Source organism: Crocodylus siamensis, chromosome 1 (genome assembly GCF_052110815.1).
Source record: "Crocodylus siamensis isolate JL-2025a chromosome 1, ASM5211081v1, whole genome shotgun sequence".
NCBI classification, from domain to species: domain Eukaryota; kingdom Metazoa; phylum Chordata; order Crocodylia; family Crocodylidae; genus Crocodylus; species Crocodylus siamensis.
The window spans coordinates 420,390,252-420,414,444 of record NC_143395.1 but is presented as its reverse complement, the minus strand read 5'-3'; the positions used below and the strand labels follow the sequence as shown (position 1 = coordinate 420,414,444).

The 24,193-nt window shown below is 56.8% G+C and overlaps 3 protein-coding genes across 3 annotated transcripts in view; all 3 read left to right on the top strand.

Annotated features, from left to right (window-relative positions):
* The window catches only part of LOC149875529 (uncharacterized), a 433,980-nt gene that overhangs the window by 52,254 nt on the left and 357,533 nt on the right, over positions 1-24,193 (top strand). The gene's annotated exons all lie outside the window — the stretch shown is intronic.
* Positions 1-24,193, top strand: part of LOC149875538 (uncharacterized) — a 246,051-nt gene that overhangs the window by 134,612 nt on the left and 87,246 nt on the right. The window lies entirely within an intron of this gene.
* LOC149875542 (E3 ubiquitin-protein ligase TRIM39-like) overlaps positions 10,841-24,193 on the top strand; it is a 32,298-nt gene continuing 18,945 nt past the window's right edge. Inside the window, exons 1-2 of the mRNA XM_090030965.1 lie at positions 10,841-11,239; positions 20,715-20,810. Coding sequence (XP_089887091.1) covers positions 10,841-11,239; positions 20,715-20,810 — 495 coding nt within the window. The remainder of the gene's footprint in view (positions 11,240-20,714; positions 20,811-24,193) is intronic.

Below are 24,193 nucleotides of genomic sequence, written 5' to 3'. Positions count from 1 at the left end.
GGTGGGAATCTCATCCCACGGTGCCAGCGCTGGGGTCACGGAGGGCAGCTCGGCCTCACAACGGGCCTGCATCGCATCCTGCCCCCACAGGTCTTGGAGCTGGACCAGCTCTGATCTGGATGACATGAGGGACTTCTGCACCCTCAGCCCCTGCCTGCAGACCTCCTGGGTCCTGCTCCACCAGCTCCCGCCGTGGAGGGAAGGCACAGCGCTGCCACGGGCTCTAGCGCAGCAGCCACGTCTCCCCAGGAGGGATCTCACCGGCGGGGGGCCTGGCCTCTCGCTCTTTCTACACTCGTGCACGTGCCTGTGGGCAGTGCCCTGTCTCCAGGAGCACCTGTGGGAAAGGAGACAGCAGAAATCTGGCCATGGATCCGACACTCGGGACTTGGACCTTTCCCAGCTCGCAGTCTTCCTGGCCCTGATGATCCTGCCCACCCCAACTCCCAGCAGTCTCGGACCCATCCTCCCTTCCCCTCCAGCCCCAGTGCAGGATGTGGCACCGGGCTGTCTGGAGACGTGGCGCAGCTGCAGCTCTCCACCCCTTCCCCAGCCGAACGGCTGCTCCCTCCTCCCCCAGCCCTGCAGTTAGGGTGGCCCGTGCTCCCTGATTGGGTGGGACAGTGCCCAAATAGGAACTTCAAATTCCGGTCCTGGGCTGTATGACCTGGAACATTTGTCCCAAATTCAGTGTCTAGAGGGATCGGGAAATTGGGCAGGGGATGGAGCGCCAGGCAGGTCCTGCGGGGCAGGTTGGGGGGGGCATGTGCCAGCCCAGATCTCTGTGGGTAGCAGAGTTGTGCACGTGCACATGTGTGGGGGGCACCCCTCCAAGGCCCAAACACTCCCACTCCGCCGTGACCCCTTAGTGCGACCCCCGTGGACAGTCTGGGTTCTGTGGGATCCCATAACCCAGGCTCCACAGGGCAGGAGGAGGGACAGGAGAGGAGGAACCTGTCTCCCCACAGCATCAGGTCCTGCCCCCGCCTCCCCTGCCCTGCACCACCGGGCTCTGCCTGGGACTGGATGGGATGGGACAGCCCCGCGCCTGGGCACTGCAGGGGAAGCCCGTAGCTGGGGGGGGTGCCATGTGCTCGCAGCAGACACTGTTTCCCAAGGTGGACGCGGGCGCTCCTGGCCCTGCTTTGCAAGCCCTGCCCAGCGTGATTGGAGCAGGCAGCAGCTCCGTAGAGACCAGCTTCAGTGCTGCCCTCATTGGCATATGCAAATCGCATGTAAATGAGACCCGCAGAGGGCATTACCCCCTGCCCAGCACAGCCCCCCTGTCCCAATGTGCTGTCAGTGGAGCGGGATGCAGACAGATGTGACAGCCCACTGCGGACGTGGCCACAGCCAGGATCGAACACACATGCAGGCTGCAAACAGCTTCCAGCCCCGCAGATCCCATCGCCAGCTGACCCCTCTGGGAGGAAGGAGCCCCCCGTGCCCACACCAAGCCCCTTGCAGGGCCCACGGCACATAGGAACAGGCTCCTCTTGCCTGGGGAACGCTACCCAGGAGCCAGGGGTGACCTGCTGGCTCCTCAGCCACCTCTGGGTCCAAGCCCTGTGCTCCCGAGACCTCACACATTCACCACTTTTTTGTGATGGGGACAAAAAACCAGAAAAACCCCGGCAATTAGTTTTCACCAGTGGAGGTGGTCCAGCTTTCCACCACTGGGGGGGCCAGGTAATGTGCACCACAGCACAGCTACCGCACCTGGGATGGGATGGGAGGGCCTGAGTCAGAGCCCAACAACCCTCCTGACCGTGTCCATCAAGGGGTAACACGGGAGTGAGAGTGCAGGTCATCAGGCCTGGCCCTGGGAGAGCAGCCATCCTGCCAGACAAATGTTCGCTGCCCAGGCACAGCCCCATCTAGCTGGTGTGGGACATTTCCCCTGCATCACCTGGCACAGGCCGGCTAGGCGCTGTGAGTGTATCAGCTGCTAGGCTGCTGGGTTCGGGATCGGGGAGGAGAGTCGGAAGTGAAGCAGAGGGAAATTTACTGATAGCCCATGCACACAACAGTTAACAGAAAGGTTAATGCGACAAACAGATAGTACAGTAATAAAGAGCTAACAGTGAATGATAACAACACATAGACCGAATGACAAAGAGTTCCCATGTGGGGTTGGCAACTTATCGGCAGAACCTGTATGCCAGTGTGCACCAAGCTGTTCCAGGAAATTCATCCCCGATCAACACTGTCCAAGGGGTTACCTGAAAGGTCCCTTGGTCAGGATCTGGTCCTCGCTCACACTGGGAATCTGGGGTCCAGGCTTTGTACCACGACGGTCCTTCTATTCCATCCTTCATGCTGGTCACTTGACATGCACGTTCCCTTATGCCTTATCTTACGCTAATCTGTTGGCTTTAGAGCAGCTCCCAATCTTGCCCTATAGCTGTTACCCTATGGGATCAAAAGGTGTTAGAAATTATCATGAAAGGTTACCGCCCGAACTCAGGTTCACCCAATAAGCAAATTCCACCACATTACTTTGAGGTTTGAAATTAGCATTACTCTGCCCTTAGTTTCTTATTCCTGGATTCCTTGGAATGTGCTGATTATATTAGGTGCTCAGATCTTGTTACAGCTTGACCTTTAAAAAAAACAGTTAGATCAGCTAATCTTCTACCTCTGCTTAATTTCTGGGCTCAGAGGTCCCATGGTCAGTGCAAATAGTTAGATTCAACACTTCGGTTAAATTGTGACAGACAAATTATATTTGTGGGTTGCAAACTTGGAAGCTTTGTGCTAGCTAATCTTAACTGCTTCTACTATTGCCTGTATGTCTCCAAGAGCACATATTTATTGCTCATGATAGTAACCCCTCTGGTTCTGGCCAGCATAAATCAACCCTGCTCCCGCATACAGGGCTGTATTTCGTGTCCCTCCAACATTTACCTGAGGGGAAGGGCAACAGCCAAATGCCCCTTGGGCTCTGAGACACTTTCCCCTTGGGCCCTGGGGGTCATTTGGAAAATCATCCATGTCCACAGGTGTCTTGAATCTTCCGGGCTGGAAAGGAGCCCGTCGTCTGCGGCCCTGGTTGGAGATGAGGGTTTCATAGTTTCACAGTTTCTAGGGTTGGAAGGGACTTGAGCAGATCATCAAGTCCGATCCACTGCCATGGCAGGAAAGAGTTCCGGGGGTCAAACGACCCCAGCAAGATGTTCATCTAACCTCCTCTTAAAGCCCCCCAGGGTAGGAGCCAGCACCACTTCTCTTGGAAGTTGGGTCCAGATCCTAGCCACCCTGACCGTGACGTCGCGCCTCCTGATGTCTAGTCTGGATCTCCCCTCTGCCAGCTTGTGACCGCTATTGCTGGTCACTCCTGGCGGTGCTCGGGGGAACAGAGACTCCCCCAGTGCCTGCTGGTCCCTGCTGACTAGTCTGTAACAGGCCACAAGATCCCCCCTCGGCCTTCTCTTGCGGAGGCTGAACAGGTTCAGGTCCCTTAGCCTCTCCTCGTAGGGCCTGCCCTGCTGCCCGCTGATTATACAAGTGGCCTCCTCTGGACCCTCTCTATTTGTCCCGTCACCACTGGGGCAGACCCTGGGGGCCCAGTGTGAGGGAGCGGCAGTTAGGGACGGCCGTGAACCCCCTAGCGCCCCCTACCGTCACGTTAGGGTGACGTAGCACCCTCAGAACCTCGCCCGCCACGACTTTGATGACATATATATATATTTTGGAGGCTGCCAGTTTCCTTAGTGGACGGTATGGTGTTCCTGTCCCTGCTCCAGACTGGGGTATCTATGTGCGTCACGCCTTAAGGGCTATGCATGCCTCCAAACCTCCCCCTCAGCACGCCCCAAGCCTCGCAGCTGTTCTGGGGGACGTTTGTGTAGTCCCTCGCCCCTCGGGTGCCCTTGTTCTTTCTCTCGGGCCCCGGGGCTCCTCGCCCACCTGGCGCCTCCTGGGGTTGGGCCCCAATCTCTAGCCCGTTCCCCGTGCCCTGGGCCTCTCACGCTGGTGCCCAGCTACTCGCTGGCGCGTCCTGGGTCCGACTCGCTAGCGCCGCTTGATACCGGCGCCCCTGGGCCGGGTTCTAGCCGGTGCCTGGCTAATCGCCGGCTCCGCCTTGGGTCGGGAGCGCTTTCGCCGTCCTAGTCTCGGCGCCCTTGGGCCGGCTCGCTCTCGCCGCCCTACCCTCGGCGCCCTTGGGCCGGCTCGCTCTCGCCGCCCTACCCTCGGCGCTATCGCCGCCCTACTCTCGGCTGTCTTGGGCCGGCTCTATCGCCGCCCTAGTCTTGGCGCCCTTGGGCCGGCTTGCTATCCCTTCCTGGTCTGCCCCGCTCTGGGGCCTTGCCCTCTCAAGGGCTGGGGTCCAGCGCCTCGCGTTCTGTCCCTGCCCCACTCTGGGGCCTTGCCCTCTCTAGGGCTGACACCGCGCGCCTCGCGCCCTGTCTCTGCCCCGCCCTAGGCCTTACCCTCTCTAGGGCTGACACCGCGCGCCTCGCGCCCTGTCTCTGCCCCGCCCTGGGCCTTGCCCTCTCTAGGGCTGACACCGCGCGCCTCGCGCCCTGTCTCAGCCCCGCCCTGGGCCTTGCCCTCTCTAGGGCTGACACCGCGCGCCTCGCGCCCTGTCTCAGCCCCGCCCTGGGCCTTGCCCTCTCTAGGGCTGACACCGCGCGCCTCGCGCCCTGTCTCAGCCCCGCCCTGGGCCTTGCCCTCTCTAGGGCTGACACCGCGCGCCTCGCGCCCTGTCTCAGCCCCGCCCTGGGCCTTGCCCTCTCTAGGGCTGACGCCGCGCGCCTCGCGCCCTGTCTCAGCCCCGCCCTGGGCCTTGCCCTCTCTAGGGCTGACGCCGCGCGCCTCGCGCGCCCTGTCTCAGCCCCGCCCTGGGCCTTGCCCTCTCTAGGGCTGACGCCGCGCGCCTCGCGCGCCCTGTCTCAGCCCCGCCCTGGGCCTTGCCCTCTCTAGGGCTGACGCCGCGCGCCTCGCGCGCCCTGTCTCAGCCCCGCCCTGGGCCTTGCCCTCTCTAGGGCTGACACCGCGCGCCTCGCGCCCTGTCTCAGCCCCGCCCTGGGCCTTGCCCTCTCTCTAGGGCTGACACCGCGCGCCTCTCGCGCCCTGTCTCGGCCCCGCCTTGGGCCTTGCCCTCGCTAGGGCTGCCACCGTGCGCCTCGCGCTAGGGGCACAGGCGCTCGTCGCCGTGCCTGTCCCCTTGACCCTTCTCTGGGTCCGTTTGCCGACTGAGCAAACACCACCCTTATGGGCCGGGGTCTGTAACCCCGCACACCGCGCCTCCCTGGCACAATATGGTGCCCTGCAGCACCGACAATAGTGCCCCTGGCACTGTGCCCCAACTGGGCACTGGGAACCCCCAAGCTGTTGGGGAGCTCCCCTTGAGGCCTCCTCGCTCCCCTACAGCCTCACCCGGTCCTCCAGTGTAAACTGTAACTCAAACTCCCGCCATCTGGCTGTAACATAAACAGAGGCTCCACACGCCTAACAATAACTCAAAGCCCCACCAGGTCTCTCAGTCCTACCTTCCCTCAGGGTGATCTTGTTCCCTGCATCATTGCAGCCAGTTAGCATGGTAAAGTAGCAACCACTAACTCAGGCCGCTCAGCTCAGCCACAGAGCTCCTACTCCTGCAGCAGCCAGAAGGGAACTGTGTGTCAGGCTCCGGCCTAAGCTGGTTATAAAGGCCTGGCCCTGCCCCCTTCCGGCCATGTGACCGCCTGGTTGCCCCTGGCAACCAGGCACCTGAGCTGCCTGGGTGATTGACAGCACTGCCAATCACCCTCACACTCACAAGGCACCTCAGTGACTCCGTGACACCCAGGTGGAGGTGAGAGGGCGCGGGAAAAGCTTCCTGCCCCTCAGGCACCACAGACCTGCCCTCAGAGCCCACTACAGGCTCCGCCCAGCCACAGCCGTCTGCCCCTCTGGGAGGGGGCCATCAAGGGCCCAGTTTTCTCCCCACAGGGTGCATCGACATAAAATGTACTGCAGAGCTGCTTCACTACTTCTGCAGGAAATGTCTCTGCATCTACGTGTGTGCCTCTTTTAGGGCACACAAAATAAATCAGCACTGGAGCAGCCAAGGGCCAGTCTGCTCCAGATTTTTTCATGGGTAACAACACAGTGCTGTGGCCAGGTGCCAGCCACCCTGTGCCCCAGCCACCCCTCTGCAGCGCACTGCAACCCCGTCACAGCAGCCGGATGTGCTGCGCACGTAGAAAGTCCGGAGCAACATTCCTCGGAGTCGTTGCTCCAGGGCGCACGTTCAAATGGCGTGCCCACGAGCAAAAGACTCTGGAGCAATGTGACGGCCAGAACCAAAGGGGCTCATGAGCAAATTATAGTAAATAATATCTGCTTCTTTGAGACATCTGACAGTGTCTGACAGTTGATATTAGCCAAGGCAAAGCTTGTAAGATTGCAACCCGCAAATTGTACCTTGTCTGTCGCAAGTATAACCGCAATGTTAAAATTAACTGTCTGTACCCATCATAACACTAACTGGGCCCCGAAAAGTGGAACTAGAAAACAGAACCGCAAACTTTAGCTCACCCAAGGGTTCTTGCTTAAAGGTGACCAGAAATAAGAAACCTGACCACAAGATACGATCGACACAGTCCACAAATTCCAGAAAGGAAGTAGCCAGCTGGGTTGAACTGAGGGAGAATAAATGTTAATCTGAAACCCCAAAGTGACGTGGTGTGATTTGAGTACTGGGTGAGTCCAAATTTAGGTAGTAATCTTTTTATGATAATTTCTGACACCTTCTAATCCCATAGGGTAACAGCTGTTGGGCAAGATCATAAATGTCTCTGAGCTAACACAGTAGCATAAGATAAGGCACAAAGGAGCACGTATGTCAAGGGACCAGCACGAAGCACGGGACAGAAGGACCATCGCTGTACCAAGCCTGAACCCCGGACTCCCAATGTCAGCAAGGACCAGATCGTGACCTAGGGACCTTCCCAGTGACCCCTCTGACAGCATTGATCAGGGATGCCTGACTTTGCTGGAACAACTTGGCGCACACCTGGCATAGAGGGACTGCCGATAAGTTGCCAACCCCACGTGGGAACTCTTTGTCATTCGGTCTATCTGTTGTTATTGTGGAATCAAACAAACTGGATGCCTTAAACTTTGGTCAAGCTAACTGCAAGTCGGAAATGACCGTGACAGTTAAGTGGGAAATTGCTGGCTCTGCGTGTTAGAGCAAAGACAGAAGGAAATGTTTGTTCCTTGTATTGCCAAGCGATCTGCTGCACCCATAACCGCAGCCTTGAGACAGCAGAGAAGCATGTGTCCCTTGCTTTTGAGATAGCAGAAAATGGGTTTCTCATCTCTGACTGCTTGCTCGGGAAAACTGACTGCAATCACGCCCTGTGTAACGGCTGTTCAAAAGCACACAGACTGGATGACGGTGCGTGAAGCGAGAGATCTCTCTGGAGCGCTTGGTGCATCCCTGCTGCCCTGAGATCTCTCCGCAGCTGGAGCTCAGAATAAAAGCTTCTCCTCACCTGACCCGAAAGCCTCCATGTGTTTTACCACGACATTATCATTCACTGCTGGCTCTGTAGTACTCTGCTACCTGTTTGTCGCATTAGCCTGTCCGTTAGCTGTTGGACGCGTGAGCCAGCAGTGAATTTGCCTTTGCTTCACTCCCGACTCGCCTCCTCGATCCCGAACCCAGCTGCCTAGCGGCTGATATGCTCACAGCGCCTAGCCAGCCTGTGCCAGATCAAGAAGCACGAGTTTATTTGTGTGCATTAATTGCACGCGTAGACACACGCACGCAGATGTGGGCTGATCTCCCCAGCAGGGCCACAGGCCTTTGGAGCAGGGGAAGGTTCCTCCTGGGCTGGGGAAGCCGAGCGGCACTCTCAACCTGACCCACAGCTGAGGAGCCGTGGGGGAAGGGCCCTTTCATTATTACCTTTGGAAATGTCCTGGTCTCAGGCCAAATCACCCAAACCTTGTGCCAGGACCCCCCACCACCCCCCAGACACTAGACAGCGCGACCCCCGCCCGGCTCCCCACTGCCAGCTGCTGATGGGCAGCCCCTCCCCCATGCCCTTGGGCAGACGTTTTGGGGGGAAACAAAGGTGGATTTCTGCCACACTTCCCCACCCTCCTTTAAAAGCTTGGGTCAGTAGCTTTACAGAGCTATGGAAACAAGCGTGCTTGAGCTGAGCCTCTTCACACTGGGCCTCCTGCTCCATCCTTTTTGCCTCCTGCTCCATGTTTTTCAGCTCCAGCTGTGCCTTCTCGCAGTCGCGCTCACGCTGGACCTCCAGCTCCATCTTTTTGAACTCTAGCTCCTACTTGAGCTTGCTCGGTCGCTCCCACTCTTCAGTGTCTAGCCGCATCTGGTACTTCCAGTGCTCCTCCGTAGCGGGTGATCCCTCGGAGGGCTGTGGACTTGGCGTGTGGGGATGTGATCCTGGGGAGGACTCAGGAGTTGGCGTGCGTGAAGGGGCTCTGTGGCTGAATCATTGTCGCACAGGAGTTTAATCAGCTTCTCCTTCTTTAGCCTTTTCTTCACTTGAAGGCCTCTCCCTTCCTCTAGTTCTTTTAGTTCAGGCACGGTCATTTGGACATACTCGTCGGACACCTTGACTATCTACACTATGCAGTCAACCCGATGCCAAATTAGAAAATGTTTGCTCAAGGGATTTCAGTGACTCTATTATTCTTCCCAAATTATGTCCATAATACAGCTCGGTATTCGGATCCCACCACTGCCACGATGTGTGGCGGGTGAGTAGGGGGCACTTCTGCGTTGAGCCGTCCACCTCCCTGCGCCTGCCCACCTTCCAGGCTCCGAGTGCCTCCCTGGGGGCACCTCACATCCCACTGACCCCTTCCTGGAGCACACTCGCTAGCCTGGGGGTAACATAGCTGCCACCACCCCGAGAAGGGACTCACTCTTGGCCCGGTGTCCTCAGGGAAACACAGGCCTAAGAGTCCTATGGGTACTTGACCCAGTACAGGCACTTGCCCCCCAATTTGGGGAAGTGCCCCAAAAATGAAAGTCTCTCCTAGTTTGCAGACCTAAGGGGTCTCTTGGGCATAATTTAGACCCACCCCTCAAGAAGTCTCTGACACCGGGCACAAAGGAGGACTTTATTGATTACAAGGGGTAGGGTGAAAATAGGATACAAGATTGAGAATATCCTAGAAATCCCATAGAGCAAAACAGTGTGGCTGAGGTAGCCTTTTCATCACGCATCTGTGTTACTGCCAGTGAAATATCTAATCAGATCTCGAGTAGCTTACTTACAAGCATCTTCCAGAGGTTGGTGAAGTTTCCCTCTGAAGGCAGGCTGTTTCTAGCTAGAGTTTTGGGGGAGAGAGCCAGTTTCAGATTGTAAAGCTCCTCCGAGTCCCCCTCATGGCGGCTGCCCCCTCCTCCTGGGCAGTCCTAACTTATACAGCCCCTGTGACCTCATCCCCCTGGGCCAGTGGAGGCCGGCACCTGTTGGCTGCGGCCAGCCAACCTGAAATACATCACTAGTTGCCGGGCAGACTCCAGCCCCCCAGGTAGCTGCCCCTCCCCCCGGCAGCCGATACCAGTCCCGGAGGCGGAGGGAGCCGGTCCCCCCCAGGAATGCAGCCAGCGCCGGTCCCGCAGGAGACAGGGTCAGGGCACACCTCCTCTGCTGGGCCCGTCCTCGTCACATTGTCACCAAGAAGAGATTTTGGGGAGGAACAAAGGTGGCAGAGGCAGGGCCACGCTTCAGGGCCCACCATGTAGTCACTCATTTGAAGTCCATCATTGGTTAGTATTGTAAAATATTGTAATAATATATCATATTTATATAATTTATTTCCCTCTCATTTTCTCACACCATCTTTTCTTGGCAATGAACTATGAGGTCATTATTGAACTGATAAAAAAGCACCTTTCATCTTGTGGTTTGAGCTGTGCAAGGGGCAGATGGTGGGGGAGTCGTCATGGGCTTAATTCGTGTTGTGCCAGCACAGACCCAGCCCTTTCCCTGCTGTCTGACCTCAGGCACATGTGCCACGCAAAATGCCAGAACGTGCCGCACACTGGCACCCGTGCTGGGATTGCTAAGCCCTGCTCCTGCTTGTAGGGGCTATCAGCTAGCCCCACTTCCAGAGAGCTGGGGTGCACCCGGGGTGATAGCAAATGCCTTCAGGTCAGGGGCATCACAGCTGGCAGAGGTCCCGTAAGGTGAGGACAGTTATGCAGGGGTTGACAGGGGAGAAATGAAGGTAGTAGCCCTCTGAGAGGCTGGTTCCTCCCCAGTGGCTTGAGGTCTGGGCTCACTTCCCTTGTCTGGGTGCTGGACCCAGGTCTCTGTAACGCCTGGGAAGGCTGATGGACCCCGTTAGTGTCACGATGGCTCCAAGGGACTCTGGTGTTTCAGCAGCTCCCTCTGCCACAGGCCTGATGAGAACCTGTGATCATCCTCTGTCCTTGTTAGTCCTAGACATTGCCCTCCAAAATTAATTGACATTTTTAAAATCCTGCACCACGGTGAAGGCACGCTGCCGAGCGCACCGCTGGGTGCACTGTTTCCTACGTGTTTGTGAGTCGGGGGGTTTCTCATCTCTGCCCCCCTGCCTGTGAACGCCCTGTCTCCCCAGCCGTCCTCCTCCCTGCTTCTATTGCTCCCTTGCCCTCTCCCCTCCTTTCTCTCCACTCAAGTTAATTCCTCCATTTACTTTCCCTTTGGCCCCTTGGCCCCTCGGCCCCTCCTCTCCCTTGTTAGAAGCTGACTTGCAGGAAATGAGCCCCTGCACTCAGGGAGGCACCACCCAGGATGGGCCCAGCCTGCACAGAGCAGCAAGAGCAATCAGCAGAAGCCAGGGCCGTGCAGCCTCAGACCCTCCAGGACAGGACATGGAGAAAGAGGCCACCTGCTCCATCTGCCTGGACCTCCTGCAGGAGCCGGTGACCATCGGGTGTGGGCACAACTTCTGCCGAGCCTGCATCACCCCGTACTGTGAGGACCGTGTCCGTGGCTCAGGCGACGCCGTCCCCTGTCCCAGCTGCAGAGCAGAGTTCCAGGTTGGGAGCTCCCGGCTCAACACGCAGCTCAAAACCCTGGTGGAGAAGATTAAAGAGCAGAGTCTGAAGCCAGGAAAGGAGAAGATGGAGAATCAGTGTGTGGAGCACGAGGAGAAGCTCAAGCTCTTCTGTGAGGAGGACGGGGAAGCCATCTGTGTGATCTGCAGGGAGTCCCAGGCTCACCGCAGTCACACAGTGCTCCCCATCCAGGAGGCTGCCAAGTATTACCAGGTAGGTGACACCACTGACCGGAGTGAGCCCATTGCACAGACACACACTTACCTGGCAGGGGAAGCAGCGTGACCACGTAGGCGAGCTCCCCCCGGCCAGGGGGGTACCATGAGCTGTGAGGTGGTGTGACTGCTGACTTGCTGGAGCGATGGAGGTAGTGGAGCAGGACGAAGAGGCTTGGTTGCTGGAGGAGGCGGCGCGGAAGCAAGCCTTGATTCTTGAAGAGTATGGATCGGCAAGTGTTTTGTCTAAGATGCTGTTGGCTTCGACAATGAAGAGCGTTTCTGGTGAGCGTCCTGGCGGCATGGCGTTGGAGGTGGTTGGGGACTGGTCCACAATGGGCCGAAGAGGCAAGGTGGTATCATCGGAGAGGAAGAGTGGTAATGTTGCTGGGCAAGAAGGTTCTAGAGAGGGGGCGGTTCCGCTGCCGGAAGGGAGGCGGAGCTCTGCAGAGAGCAGTAAAGCTGCCCGGAAGGGCCCGGAACCTTCCTGTTGTTTGTGGGAAGGAGGAGACCCCCGAAGAACGCTGAAGCTGCAGGTCAAGGCCACTTTGACCCCAGAAGGGGTCAAAGGGAAAACAACAATGCTGAGAGCAGACTTTATGACCAGGGTGCTTTTTGAAGAGTTGCATGTGAACCCTAAAGATTTAAGTTGCGTGGTGGCTTTTGATAATTTCTGCCACTGGAATATCACCTCTTGGAGGCGAGAGGCGTACGCGGCCTTCTGGGCCCGGTACGCACAAGTAGCAGACAAGGAGGACTTACGGGGTCTGCATTTTGAAGCAGGCCAGAAGTCACGGGAGACAGTTTTATATTTTAAAATGTATACAGATGACCTAGAGCATGCAGATGTCAGAAGGTGGCTGGAGGGGCGGGTCGAAAAGATCCTCGATATTCAGCGGGTCGTGGATCAGTGGCAAATCTGGACCGGGGCATGGAGAGCCAGAGTCCTCCTGGACGAAGACCCCAGATTCCCCGGCGGGGTGAGACACCTGCCCTCTGTCGCGTCCATAGGGCCCTACCACGGATACGTGACTTATCATGGCCAGCTGAAACTGTGTAGCAGGTGTGGCTCAGCGGGGCACCTGGCGGCCTTCTGTAGCCTGACAGTTTGCTACAGGTGTGGCGGCAGGGGGCACCGGGCACAAGCCTGTAAAGAGGAACTGAAATGTGCCGTTTGTGGAGGTGAGGGGCACTTGCAGCGCCAGTGCCCGCGGTCCTACGCGAACAAAGCCCGAGAGTCCCACGCAGCAGAGGAGAGGGATAAAGAAAAGCCAGAGGAGGCGGAGTCCACCAACCTGGATGTAGACACCTTCCTAGTGGAGGAAACACCCGAAGCGGAGCAGAGACACGATGTGATTGAGGCGGCTGACCAGCTTTTGGAGTCGGGAGGAGAGGAACACATGGAGGAGGAGCAGAGCGAGGCAGCGGGAGAAGGGGCACACAAATCGGACTCGGCAAGCATGGACTTGGATCTGTCTGGGGAGAAGGGGAAAGAGCCCTCCCTTGTAAAAAGAAAGAAGCGGAGGGTTAAACCTCTGAAAAAGAGAATAGAGGAGGAAGGGGGAACGGTCCAGGGGACAGAAGGGACTGCACAGGAAGGAGACAAGGGGAAGAGCGGGAAACTGCTGGTGGAGGGACGAGAGGTTGAGGAGCCTGGGAGGGCGGACGTTTGTGGCTACCTCAGCCCGACTGCGATCGAACATCTGGCTAGGGCCACGGGGATGCGGAAAGTGGGGGAAGACAGCTCAGATCCCAGTAGCGGAACGGATGTTTAACGAGGTAGGCTTCTGTCTGGAAAATAGCCATGATGGCGTTGACTATAGCATCCTTAAATGTAAGAAGTGTTTATGGGAGGCAGAGATGGGAGTCAATGTATAGCACCTTACAAGGTCTGGACGCGCAGGTGTTGGGCCTCCAGGAGTGCGGGATCCCCTGGGGGAGAAATTATGGCTATCTGGAGAAGCGCTGGGAGGTGGGACCGTCGTGGTGGGGGGGCTCAAACGAGAATCGAGCGGCAGGAGTAGGGTTCTTGATGAGGGAGCGGGGTTTGAAAATCAAAGGGCAGCAGATCCTGGAAGAAGGGCGACTGCAAAAGGCAGTGGTTGAGGTGGAGGGCGTGGAGGTGACGTTGTACAACGTCTACGCCCCGGCCGAGAGAACGGAGAGGGTACGTTTCCTCCGCAAAATGGGGATGTGTGTGGGGGGTGGAGGGCCGCGGATCGTGATGGGGGATTTCAATTGTATACTTGAAGAGGTTGGGCGGGTAGGGGTCGGGGAGGGAGTCGGGATGGATAGTACAGGGAAGTGGTTGCGGGGGTGGATTCAAGATGAGGGGCTCCAGGATATTTGGGCAGGGACAGGAGTCTTTACAAGAGTGGATCCCGGTGGGCGGGGCCAATCGAGAATCGATTTTGTGCTGGTGTCGGAGGGGCTGGCAATCCGTGGCAAGCGACTGATAGACGTCAGCTTCTCAGATCACCGCGTGCTGTGGGTGGAAGTGGGCATCGGGCAGGGGCCGAAACAGGGCAGAGGGGTCTGGAAATTGAATGTGTCCTTACTGGACGACCCAGAGGAATGCATGGCCTTTCAAAGGGCGTATCGCCAGTGGCAATCCTTACAGTCCCTTTTCCCAACACGGTGGGACTGGTGGGCAGAAATCAAGCAACGCGTGCGAGAGTGGTTCACTGCGGTGGGGAGGAAGTGGGCGTGGCAGAGGAAGAAGGAGTTAGTGCGTTTACAAGGGGAAGTTCAAAGGTTGTGGGAAGAGCGGAAGAAGGGGGCAGCGGTACAGGGAGAATGGGAAAGGGCGAGGGAGGGAGTGAAAAATTGGTTCCGGACCAGGATGCAGGAGCGGATGTTCCTGGCCAAGGCGGAGTGGGTGGAGGAGGGAGAGGAATGGGGCAGGTTTTTCGCCTTGCAGGTGAGAAGGAAGAAGCGGGTGATGGGGGCGGTCCGCACGGCCGAGGGAGGGAGGGTGGAGGCCGTGGATGGGGTATTGAGGGAGGTGACTAGGTTCTACGGGGATTTGTTTCGCAGGAAAGCGGGGAGGCGAGAAGACCTGGAGGGGCTGGTGGGGAGTTTGGAAGCCAAAGTGGGGGAAGAGGGGAGACAGGGGCTGATAAAGGAACTGACGGAAACCGAGATGCTGGGGGTCTTGAGGACAATGCCTTTAAAGAAGACCCCGGGAGGCGACGGGATCCCGGTGGAATTTTATGGGAAGTTTTGGGATTTAGTGAAGGGGGACCTGTTGGCCCTGTTTAAGGAAATGATGGCTCGGGGTTGGGTAGGGGAGGGCTTTGCCCAGGGAGTCGTGGTCTTGATCTTTAAGAAAGGGGGACGGGAAGACAGTAAGAACTGGAGGCCGATCACCCTGCTGAATTCGGATTATAAATTATTTTCCAAGATCCTAGCGACAAGGATGGGGGAGGTGTTACCGCAGGTGCTGGGCGGGGAACAAATGTGCGTGGTGGGGGGGGCGGCGGACGACACACGCACACTGGCTGCTCCGGGATACGCTGTCGTACATTACCGACCGGAAGTGGAACACGATAGTGGCGAGTCTGGACCTGCAGAAGGCGTACGACAGCATCGGGCACGAGTTTCTGTTTGGGGTTCTGGCAGGGATGGGGATGCCGGGGGAATTTGTGGGATGGCTGTGGGCGCTCTACGGGAGGGCAACGAGCAGGGTGCTGGTGAGGGGCTTCCTGGGAGAAGCCTTTGCAGTGGATTCGGGGGTGAGGCAAGGGTGCCCGCTGTCGCCGGGGCTCTTTGTTTGTGCCATTGAGCCGCGGCCACAACGAATTAGAAGAGATAGGGTGATTAGTGGGGTTCGAGTGCTGAGGGGTGGGGAATTGAAAGTCCTCCTGTACATGGACGACGTGACATGCGTGGTGCGGGATGAGGTGTCCTTAGAAAGAGTGGTGAAGCACACCACGGAGTTTGGGGAGGTATCTGGAGCGAGAGTGAACACAGACAAGAGCGCAGTCCTGGCCGTTGGTAACTGGGGGAATTTGGGGAAATTTGGATTGAGGGTGGAAAGGAAGGAACTGAAAATCCTGGGCATGTGGATGGATACCCATGGAAAAGGGAAGCGGGCTTGGGAAGTGTTAGAGGGGAGAGTCAACCAGACGGTGGGGTTGTGGAGCACCTGGCATTTATCCGCAAGGGGAAAGGTGCAAGTGATCAAACAGTGCCTGTTGCCACAGATCTTGTACACGGCGATGGCGTACCCCCCGTCCTGGCTACAGGCCCGGCGGGTCCAGCGGGCATTGTGCCTCTTCTTTTGGGGGGGGAAGACAGAGAAGGTGGCCAGGACAGAGTTATATAAGGAAGAGGGCTTGGGGGGATGGGCTCTCCCGAATATAGAAGGTTTTGTTTACGTGCACTTTCTGAAGATGGTCGTGAGGGAAGTGAGGGGCGCAGCGGGACCGGTTTCTAACCTTTGCGTTTTCTGGGGGGGAAGGCTCCTACAGCGGCTGGGACTGTTTGGGAGCGGGTGGCGGGGGGCGTGGGCTTGGCGGATGTCGCTCCCTTATGCACGCCTGGGATGCTTTGTGGCCAGGGAAGGCTTGGCAGGGTTAGGGATGGAAGGGCTGGCGGATGCCAGGAAAGTCCTTAAGTTCCTCAGAGGGAAGCAGAGAATGGCTGATGTTGGGGAGTTGAGCACGGACAAGGTCAGCAGGGTGTGGAGAGGGCTGGTGCGGAAGGAATGGAAAGGGGAGCACGAGGAGCTGGCATGGAGGGTCGTGAGAAACGCACTGCCAGTGCGACAAGTACTACATGGATGGGGACTCTCACGGTCCCCCAAGTGCCCAAGAGAAATTTGTGATGAACCCGAGTCCGTGGTGCACGTTTTGTGGGGTTGTTTTTATGCACAGAAAGTGTGGGGGAGGGCGGGGCTCTTTTGAAAGAGACAGGGAGGGCAAAGGGGATCACAAGTGAAAACGTGCTCTATGGTTTGACAGAGGGGACGGATGGGTCATGGGGTGTGAGGGTGCTTGTCACATGTATCAAAGTAGCAATTTGGAAAGTGCGTTCCCTGCTAGCGCTAAAGGGCTCGTGCTTTTCAACGGTAGAGTGTCTGCAATTAGCTATGCACGAGTTGCATTTCTACAGCGGTAGAGGAAAGCAGAGAACGCAAGGAGGGGATACAACGCCCTGGGAAGGGCTGGACTTCAGAGGGTTGTTTCAGCCCCGCGTAGGCATAGGATAGCTTAAGGGACAGCATATTTGCCAGCAAGGATGGGGGTGGGGGGGCTTCTCATCCTTTTTTTTTGGTTCGGTACCTCTCGTTATATCAGCACAATGGATAAGTTGTTCCCTGAATGGCATTGAATATGTGAATATCATGTAATACTTGACACTGTATTTGTAGTTATTTTGTGACTTTTCAGGTGGGATCATGGTTCCACAATATGTTTACTAGTGCCTGGTTTTTTTTTCCCTCTGATAAAATGGATAAGGGGCTCCAAGAGTGGGTAAGGGAACATGGAATGATATAAGAAGGAAGTTAAATGATTTCTAAATGGGGTTTTCAGTAAGTCACAAGTGGTATTGTTTCTTCTGTGAATGTTATGAAATTTTGTGAAAGTGAGTATGTATCAACTTTGTGAAACTGAAGGTGGGGATCATTTCTTTGTTGTTTTTTTTCTTAATGTGTTTGATAGTGTCAGTTTTTCTAATAAAATGTTTAAAAACAAAACAAAACAAAAGAAAAAAAACCCACTTACCTGGCAGGGGCAACACCGTGTGTTTGGGTCCAAGGAAAGCAGTTTTCCTTAAGTCTTCCTGGGGATGTCTGTTCTCCTGCCGTGGCCTAGTACCTGTCGGGGTGTTGGGGCTTAAAGCTCACTTTATGGAAATGGGAGGCTACTCCCGAACTTGATTCTGCACCCATATGGCCGAGGGCAGGCGAAACTTGGGGGCATCCAAACCCCAAGCCTCCGGGCTTGCACCTGCACATAGGCTGCCTGTCAGAAGACTTTGGAAATACCTGTGGCCCCTAGTGGGGCTGGACGACATTTGCCCATTGTAGGGCCACGTACGGTTCTGGACTGACTCATGGATTTGGACTTGATTAGGCTGATTTGGCGTGGAACGTGAAAAATGGCTTTAAACAAACCAACAGAACAAAACTCACTGGCAGGAGAGATACCATGACTGGTTTCAGCTCGGGTGGTTGTACTTACCAGGAAGGGCAATCGCCCTCTCCTCGGTCTTGAATGACTTATAGCAGTTGAGTTGAAGGTCTACTGCTTGCGCTGCAGGCAAGCTGACCCCTAAAAGAGTCTGCAAATGCCTCCCGATGCAGGATCTTGGCCACAAAACTTATTACGTTCATAGGGTACAGCTCTTGGGCTTCCCTTTAGCTTGCTCCTTCAGCCTTTTGGTGGAGTGAAATTAGTGGGCATCTGGACTCCGAGGCCTTTGGGCTTGTGGCTTGCACAGGGGATGCCTGCCATGTACCCGGCAGTACCTGAAGTCCCAAGCTGAAGTGTCCGCAAGGGAGGGTACTTGTCGGTGGTCGTGCAGCACGGACTTCAGTGATTGAGCTCTGCTTCTCTGACAGAATTCAGAACTGATTTGGCCCAAGAGATAAAATTAGTTAACGGTGGCGGGCCAGTCTGGGTTGCTCCTGTGCTGAGCCTCCCACCTCACTGCTCCTGGCCGAAAACCATGCTCTCAGTGTCTCCCCTGTGGCACCCACGTCCAGTCAACCCCCTTCCTGGAGCCCAGTCACAAGCCTGGGGTAACCACTGTTACCCCCGGACTCGGGTCTTTGGTAGGGCTCTGCGCCACCCAGGGTGCACAGACCCTGCAGACCTTGGGGTTGCTTAACCCACTGTGGGATTTCGGGGTGCTTCCTTCCTACAGGAGGGAAAAAAATGCTAAGGCCACCTTAGCAAGCCTAGCAAAGTTAGCTAACAGGGCTGGTCTAAGGTGGTTACTACAGGGCGTCATAGCTGCCCTCAGGGCACGTCCTGTGCTGAGTCTCACAACTTTCTCAGTCTCAGACTCTTTGTGTCCATGTCTCTGGGTCCCTTGTGTCCCAGTCTTGCCGTGTGTCCCATCCCCTGGGATCCCTGGCCCAGGGTGGGCAATCCCTGCCCTTTGAACTCATGCTCAGCCCCCAGAACAAACTGAACAGGGCAACGCAGAGGGCTGGTAGTATTTTCTCCATACAATGCAGCTCAGAATATGACACAACTTGGTTTAGAAAGGCAGAATAAAGATAAAAGAGCTTTTCCTGTAGCAAGTAACAGAGGAGCAGCAGCCTGGGAGCAGAAACTGCTCCCTCTTCTGCTCCAGTGCAGATCTGACTTTCACTTCTGCTCAGCAGAAACTCTTCTCCCCACATTTCTCACATGTAATGCACACTACGATTTCCAGCCGCTGGTTTTGAGGGGAAAGGCTGTGTTGTATGTGAAAAAGTATGGTCATTTTCTAGATTAAATGAAGTGTTTCTGGCCAAACTGGCCAAACTGGAAGGGACAGGGGTCATGGCTGCGCTGTGCGGCAGCTCAGGAGCTGTCTCGGAGGGAGACGGCAGCACGGGCAGTGTAGGTGGGAGCGATGTGTCTGGAGCAGGAGGCGCCGGGAGGGCCCTGGGGTGTGCAGGGCAGGGGCCCGATCCTGTTCAACAATCCTGTCTGTGACCTTGTTACTGGACTGGAACTGGGCTCAGAAAGTCTGTGGTTGACAGTGAGTTGGGAGGTGTTGCCAATGGGCCCAGATTCACGCTGAATGGCTGCAGGATTGCTGAGCTTTAAGGAATCAGTCTCCATGCCCCGGGATTGTCCTTCTAGAAAGGTTTTGGCTGATCATAGAGCATGGATGCCAGAGCCTCCAAATCCACATTACTCCAGAGTTAGGAATGCTTTTCTCACCCTTTCCCAGAAAAAAATCTCTGGACTACTGTCCCCTAGACTAGATGCCAGCACTCACTGCTTGAATTAACTGACCAGTCCCAGGTGTCTCAAATGCTGTGTTTTGGCCTAAGAAGAGCCTGCGGGGGGGGAGGGAGGGGGAGGGGGGTGTTGGGTGGGATGCTGCAGGTCAAAGCAAGTGAAGGACTGTGGGGGTAAGGGGATGACAAAGCATCCTCTGGTAGGAGCACGCAGCAGCCACCACCTCTCTCGTCCAGGTCTCCACCTCCTGTTCCCTTACATCTCTCCTGCCATGCCTTCTTGTTAAGGAAGAGAGGTCAGATTATAAGAGGATGATAAGAGGAGAGCTAAGATCCACCTGGATGAGGACGGTCCTCTTCACAAGCCTCTTTCCACCCCTACATCCTGCTCCTTCCTACTCCTGGCCAAGTGTCCAAATGTGTAGCCTTACCCCTGGGATCCTGAACCCCTCAGTTGGCAATTGCCACTCGCTCTGCTGCCCCAAGCCAGAAGTCACAGTGTCTCCTGGTGCACGGCACCACAAGTACTTGTCAGTGAATTCAACACTCCCCCATTCGTACAAGAGAAGATCAAGTGGTTGTCACCGAATCCCCCTGCTTCAATTAATCCACAGGAGGTTAATTCATGATTAGTCACCAGCCTCTTGATTCCCCGCAAAATGAATTAATATCCATGAATTCCAGAGTCCCACCCAATCCGTGGCTGAGCACTTCATCATCAATGAACTCACCAGCCTCCCTTGGTGCCCCAAAGATCAGTTAGTTATTTCTGAATATATGTCATCATCCTTCATACTAATTGTCCTGCTTTTTTCTGTAGTTTTGTGCTCTGCATCTCCACGTGCAGGGCACAGCATTTCCAAAACCAGCCGTGCGTTCTTCTCGCTGGGGGTTGTGTGCCAGGTCCTTGTTTTTGAGCCCACTGGAGCTCTTGGGGACCGATAAGAGCTGGCTGCCTCCACATATGACTGTGTGCAACAGGGAACTTGCTCCTTTGTCCCCGACAGCAAATGGACCCTTTTGCTGGGTGCTCCGGTGCCCACGAAGCCCCACTGGGCTTTCTGAGTAGGTCTGCCCTCGCACCATGCCCTGCCAATGTTTCGTGCCTGGCACAGGGATGGGAGCCGGCTCTGTCACAGGGGCTGGGCACAGCACAGAGATTTTGGGGAGAAACAAAGGCTCCTGCCACACATTCTGGGAAATGCACTTCTGCCGAGGGGCAGCAGCTGGACTTTGCTGGTGCTGGAGGGAGATGTTGCCCCATTTTCTTGCTGCTAAAAAACAGCAGGTTTTTTGCCTGCTCATGAAGCGTGTCTGCAGAGCAACCCTGAGGTGACTTCTCCCCTCACAGCAGTTTCAGCTGCTGCTTGTACCCGGTGCCAGCGCCCCTGAGCCAGCGCCTGCAAGGAGGGGTCGAGAGGAGCGGGGAGGGGGCTGGCCAGCAAGCCCCCCACACGGCTGCTTCTGCCGCTTGCTTTCCCTGCACATTTACTGATCCCGTATCAAGCCCTCCTTGTCCTGACACGTGTCAGGGTCAGGAAGAAGGAGCTGATGCTTCTCCTGCCAGGTGCAGCTCCAGCGGGCCCTGCATCCTCTGAGGAAGGGGCTGGAGAGAGCCCTGGCGATGGAGGCCACGGAGAAGGACACCACCACGGCGTGGGAGGCAGGTGCCAGTCTGTGCTCCTCGAGAGCTCGTTCCCGTGGCAGAGCTGGCGGAGAGGGGTGGGGGAGCTGCAAGATTTGCCCCGAGGGCTGTGTGTCATGGAGGGAGCTCTTCCTCGACATCGGGGGATGCTGCGGTCTGGGGGAGAGCTGGGACCAGACTGGGCTGAGGTGCTGGCAGCTTAACCCCTTCCTTGCCACTCTCCCAGGGGTGGAACCGAGCCACTCCTCTTCGCCTGCACGACATATTTTACCTCCCATAAAATGGGCCACACTTTGCAAGCTGGAGCCATGTTTGCTCCCAGAGCTGCTGCACTCTCTGCACACCCCGAAGCCCATGTCTCTGCCTGTCCCAGCTGTCCCAGGGCTGTGGCACCACAGCAGGATTTCCATCACATCCGTGTTTCGGTTTCTGTGAGATTCCTCTAGCAGCTCTCTGAAGTCTAAAAGCCTCGTATCAGGATGGGCATCGCTGAGGCAGAGGAGGAGTGGTGCAGAGCCCTTCCTGCGGGGCCGGGGGGCAGGCAGGCTGGGCACTCGGCATTACCCTGCCCTGCGGGGAGGGGGAGCCCCGTGCTCTTCCACCCCCGGTGCCCCCGCATGAAGGGAAAGGGGCTCTGGAGTTTGCTGTTCCCCACCCCAGGGCCAAGGGGAGGCAGTGCGTGTTCCCCTCCCCTGGGCCCGTGCACAGGGGCTTCAAGGCTTCCCGGTCTGGGCAGCTCTCACCGGGGCAGAGTTCATGTTTTGTGGGACTGGTGCGGGCTCCTTCTTCCACCCTGCAGCCCCTTCCTCACGTGACTCTTCTGTGCTTTTCCTGGTTCTTGGGCTGTCATTTTAGGATCTTCCACTTTCCGCACCCTGGAAGGGAAAAGCCCCTGGCAGAGGAGCCTGTCTTCTATGTAGAGAGCTCCTGTTGGTGAAGGGGGCTCTCTTGGGGTCCTTCCCACCCATCTCCCTTGGCCAACACAGACTCCAAGTGCTTTCCATGAAGCATCCTCCTGCATGTCTCACCCCAGGCCTGGCACAAAAGCACTGACATCAACAGATCAGTCAGAGATGACCCGTGGCCCACTGGGTTTTGCTTCAAGCCCCAGAGCCTTTACAGAGGCCCCAGATCCTAAATCTCTGCTTTGGATAGCAGCCCTTTTACTATGGGGTGAAAGTATTGTGTATACTTGTGAAAGTATAGATCCTTTCTCCAGAGAGTGCATCACAATATGTAATGTGTGTATCGTATAGCCAGTGACAGTCTAGCTACTGACAAAGGGCTGCACACCCTGAGTTCATGCCTTCCCTCTGCCAATGCAAAGCTGGAAGTGGAGATGGCAGCTCACACTTGTTTTTGCTGCTTGTCCTGGAAGAACAAGGTAAAGCGACAGAGAGAGAGCATCAGGTCTGAGTGCGAGAAGCTGCGTCGCTTTGTGAGCGAGGAGGAGCAGCGGCTCCTGCAGAGCCTGGAGGAGGAGGAGAGGGAGACGCTGCGGCGCCTGGAGGCCAACGTAGCCCAACTCTCCCGGCAAAAGCGCCTCCCTGCGCAAGCTGATCTCGGAGATAGAGGAGAAGAGCCGGCAGACCCCTGCTGAGCTGCTGAAGGTGAGCGTGCGCTGCTGATCCGGCCCCCAATGCTGCTGCCCTCTGGCAGAAAGCGGCCCTCGGCCTGTGTGACAGAAAGCCACCTTGGTTTCCTCCCAAAATCTCTGCCACTGTGACTCTGTGATTAGATGGGCCAGCACGGAGGAGTCACACCTCCGCCGGTCTCTTTAGGGAACCTGAGCTGGCTGCAGTCCTGAGAGGGGGACCTGCTCCCTCTGCCCACGGGACTGGCATCAGCCCCCCGGGTGAGGGGCTTCTGCCTGGGCAGCTGGAATCTGCTCGGTAACAGGTGATGTATTTCAAATGGGTTGGCCAACAGCCAGCTGGGGCTGACCTCCACTCGCCCAGGTGACTGAGGTCACGGGCTGTATAAGTTGGCGGGGGAGGAGGCTCTCTTCTCTCTTCGGCCATGAGGGGAAGCAGCAGCCAAGCAGGGGAGACAGAGGGGCCTTGCCATTGGGACCCAGCTCTCCCTCACCCCCAGACTCCCGAGGGGAAACTGGAGAGCTTCTGAAGATGCTTGTGAGGAAGCTACTCAGTCGGATTAGATCTCTAGCTGGCAGTAACACAGATGTGTGACCAAAAGGCTACCTCAGTCGCACTGTTTGCTCTCTAGGATTTCTAAGATATTGCTCAACCCTGTCCCCTAGTTTCCCCTACCCCCTGTAATCAGTAAAGTTCTCCTTTTTGACCGGTGTGGGAGACTTCTTGAGGGGTGGGTCTAAATTACGGCTAAAAGACCCCTTAGGTCTGCAGACTAAGGGCGACTTTGCTTTTTGCCCCCTGACTTGGGGAAGTGCCCCAAGTGCCTGTACCGGGTCGAGTACCCGTCAGACTATTAGGCCTGTATTTCCCCAAGGACACAGGGCAGAGACAGTCCCTTCTCGGGGTGGTGGCGGCACGTTACCCCCAGACTAGCGAGTGTGCTCCGGGACAGGGGTCGGCCGAGCTTGAGTCACCCCAGGGAGGCACTTGGAGCCTGGCAGGGGGTCGGGCGCAGGGAGGTGGGCGGCTCAACGCAGGAGAGCCCCCTACTGGCCTGCCACAGCCTGGACCCCAGACCTGGTGGAAACTGGGCCAAGACTCAGGTGAGAAAGATACCATCATTATTGTTAAAGGATCTGGCAGGAAAGGTAGTAGTATTAGGATGGTAGATGAGGAGCAAGACCTCAAGGCCCAGTGAGCACATGATATCCATGGAAAGAGCCTCGTCAGCCACCGCCCTGGTGAAAGGGCTGCTTGAGCAAAGGCAGAAGAGGGAGGTCGAGGACGCGGCTGTGTTTAAACAGTTCGCCCTCCAGAAAAGGAAAGGGGTTGAAGGGAAACTGGGGGAAGTTGCCCGTGAAGGTGGTGAAATGCTGACAGCCTGAGAGGACGCACACCAGCACAAGGCCCAGTGGAGGCAGCAAGTAACCCAGTGCATTTCTCCAGCTCAGAGCTGGGAGCCAGCGGGAGCCCCCGGCTACAGACACAGCGGTGACAGTCACCGCAGGGGACACGTGTGAGATAGACCTGGGCCATCTGCTCTCTGTGCACAGACAAGAAATGGTGTGAGTTGGGAGCTGTTGTTGGAGTCCCTTTCCTCATCCGCTGTCACAGTGTCCTGGAGGGAAACCCTCGCAGGGGCCAGTCCTGGCTGAAGCCCCTGCAAGCCCGTCGCTGGTCTCACGCCTGTGGCTGGTGCAGCGGAGTGGCCGATGCGGCCGAGACGCGCCCGCGGGGAGCCCCGGAGAACGCGACGCATCACAACGGCCCCTTTCAGACCCGGCTCGTCGCTGTGCCGCTCGTGGA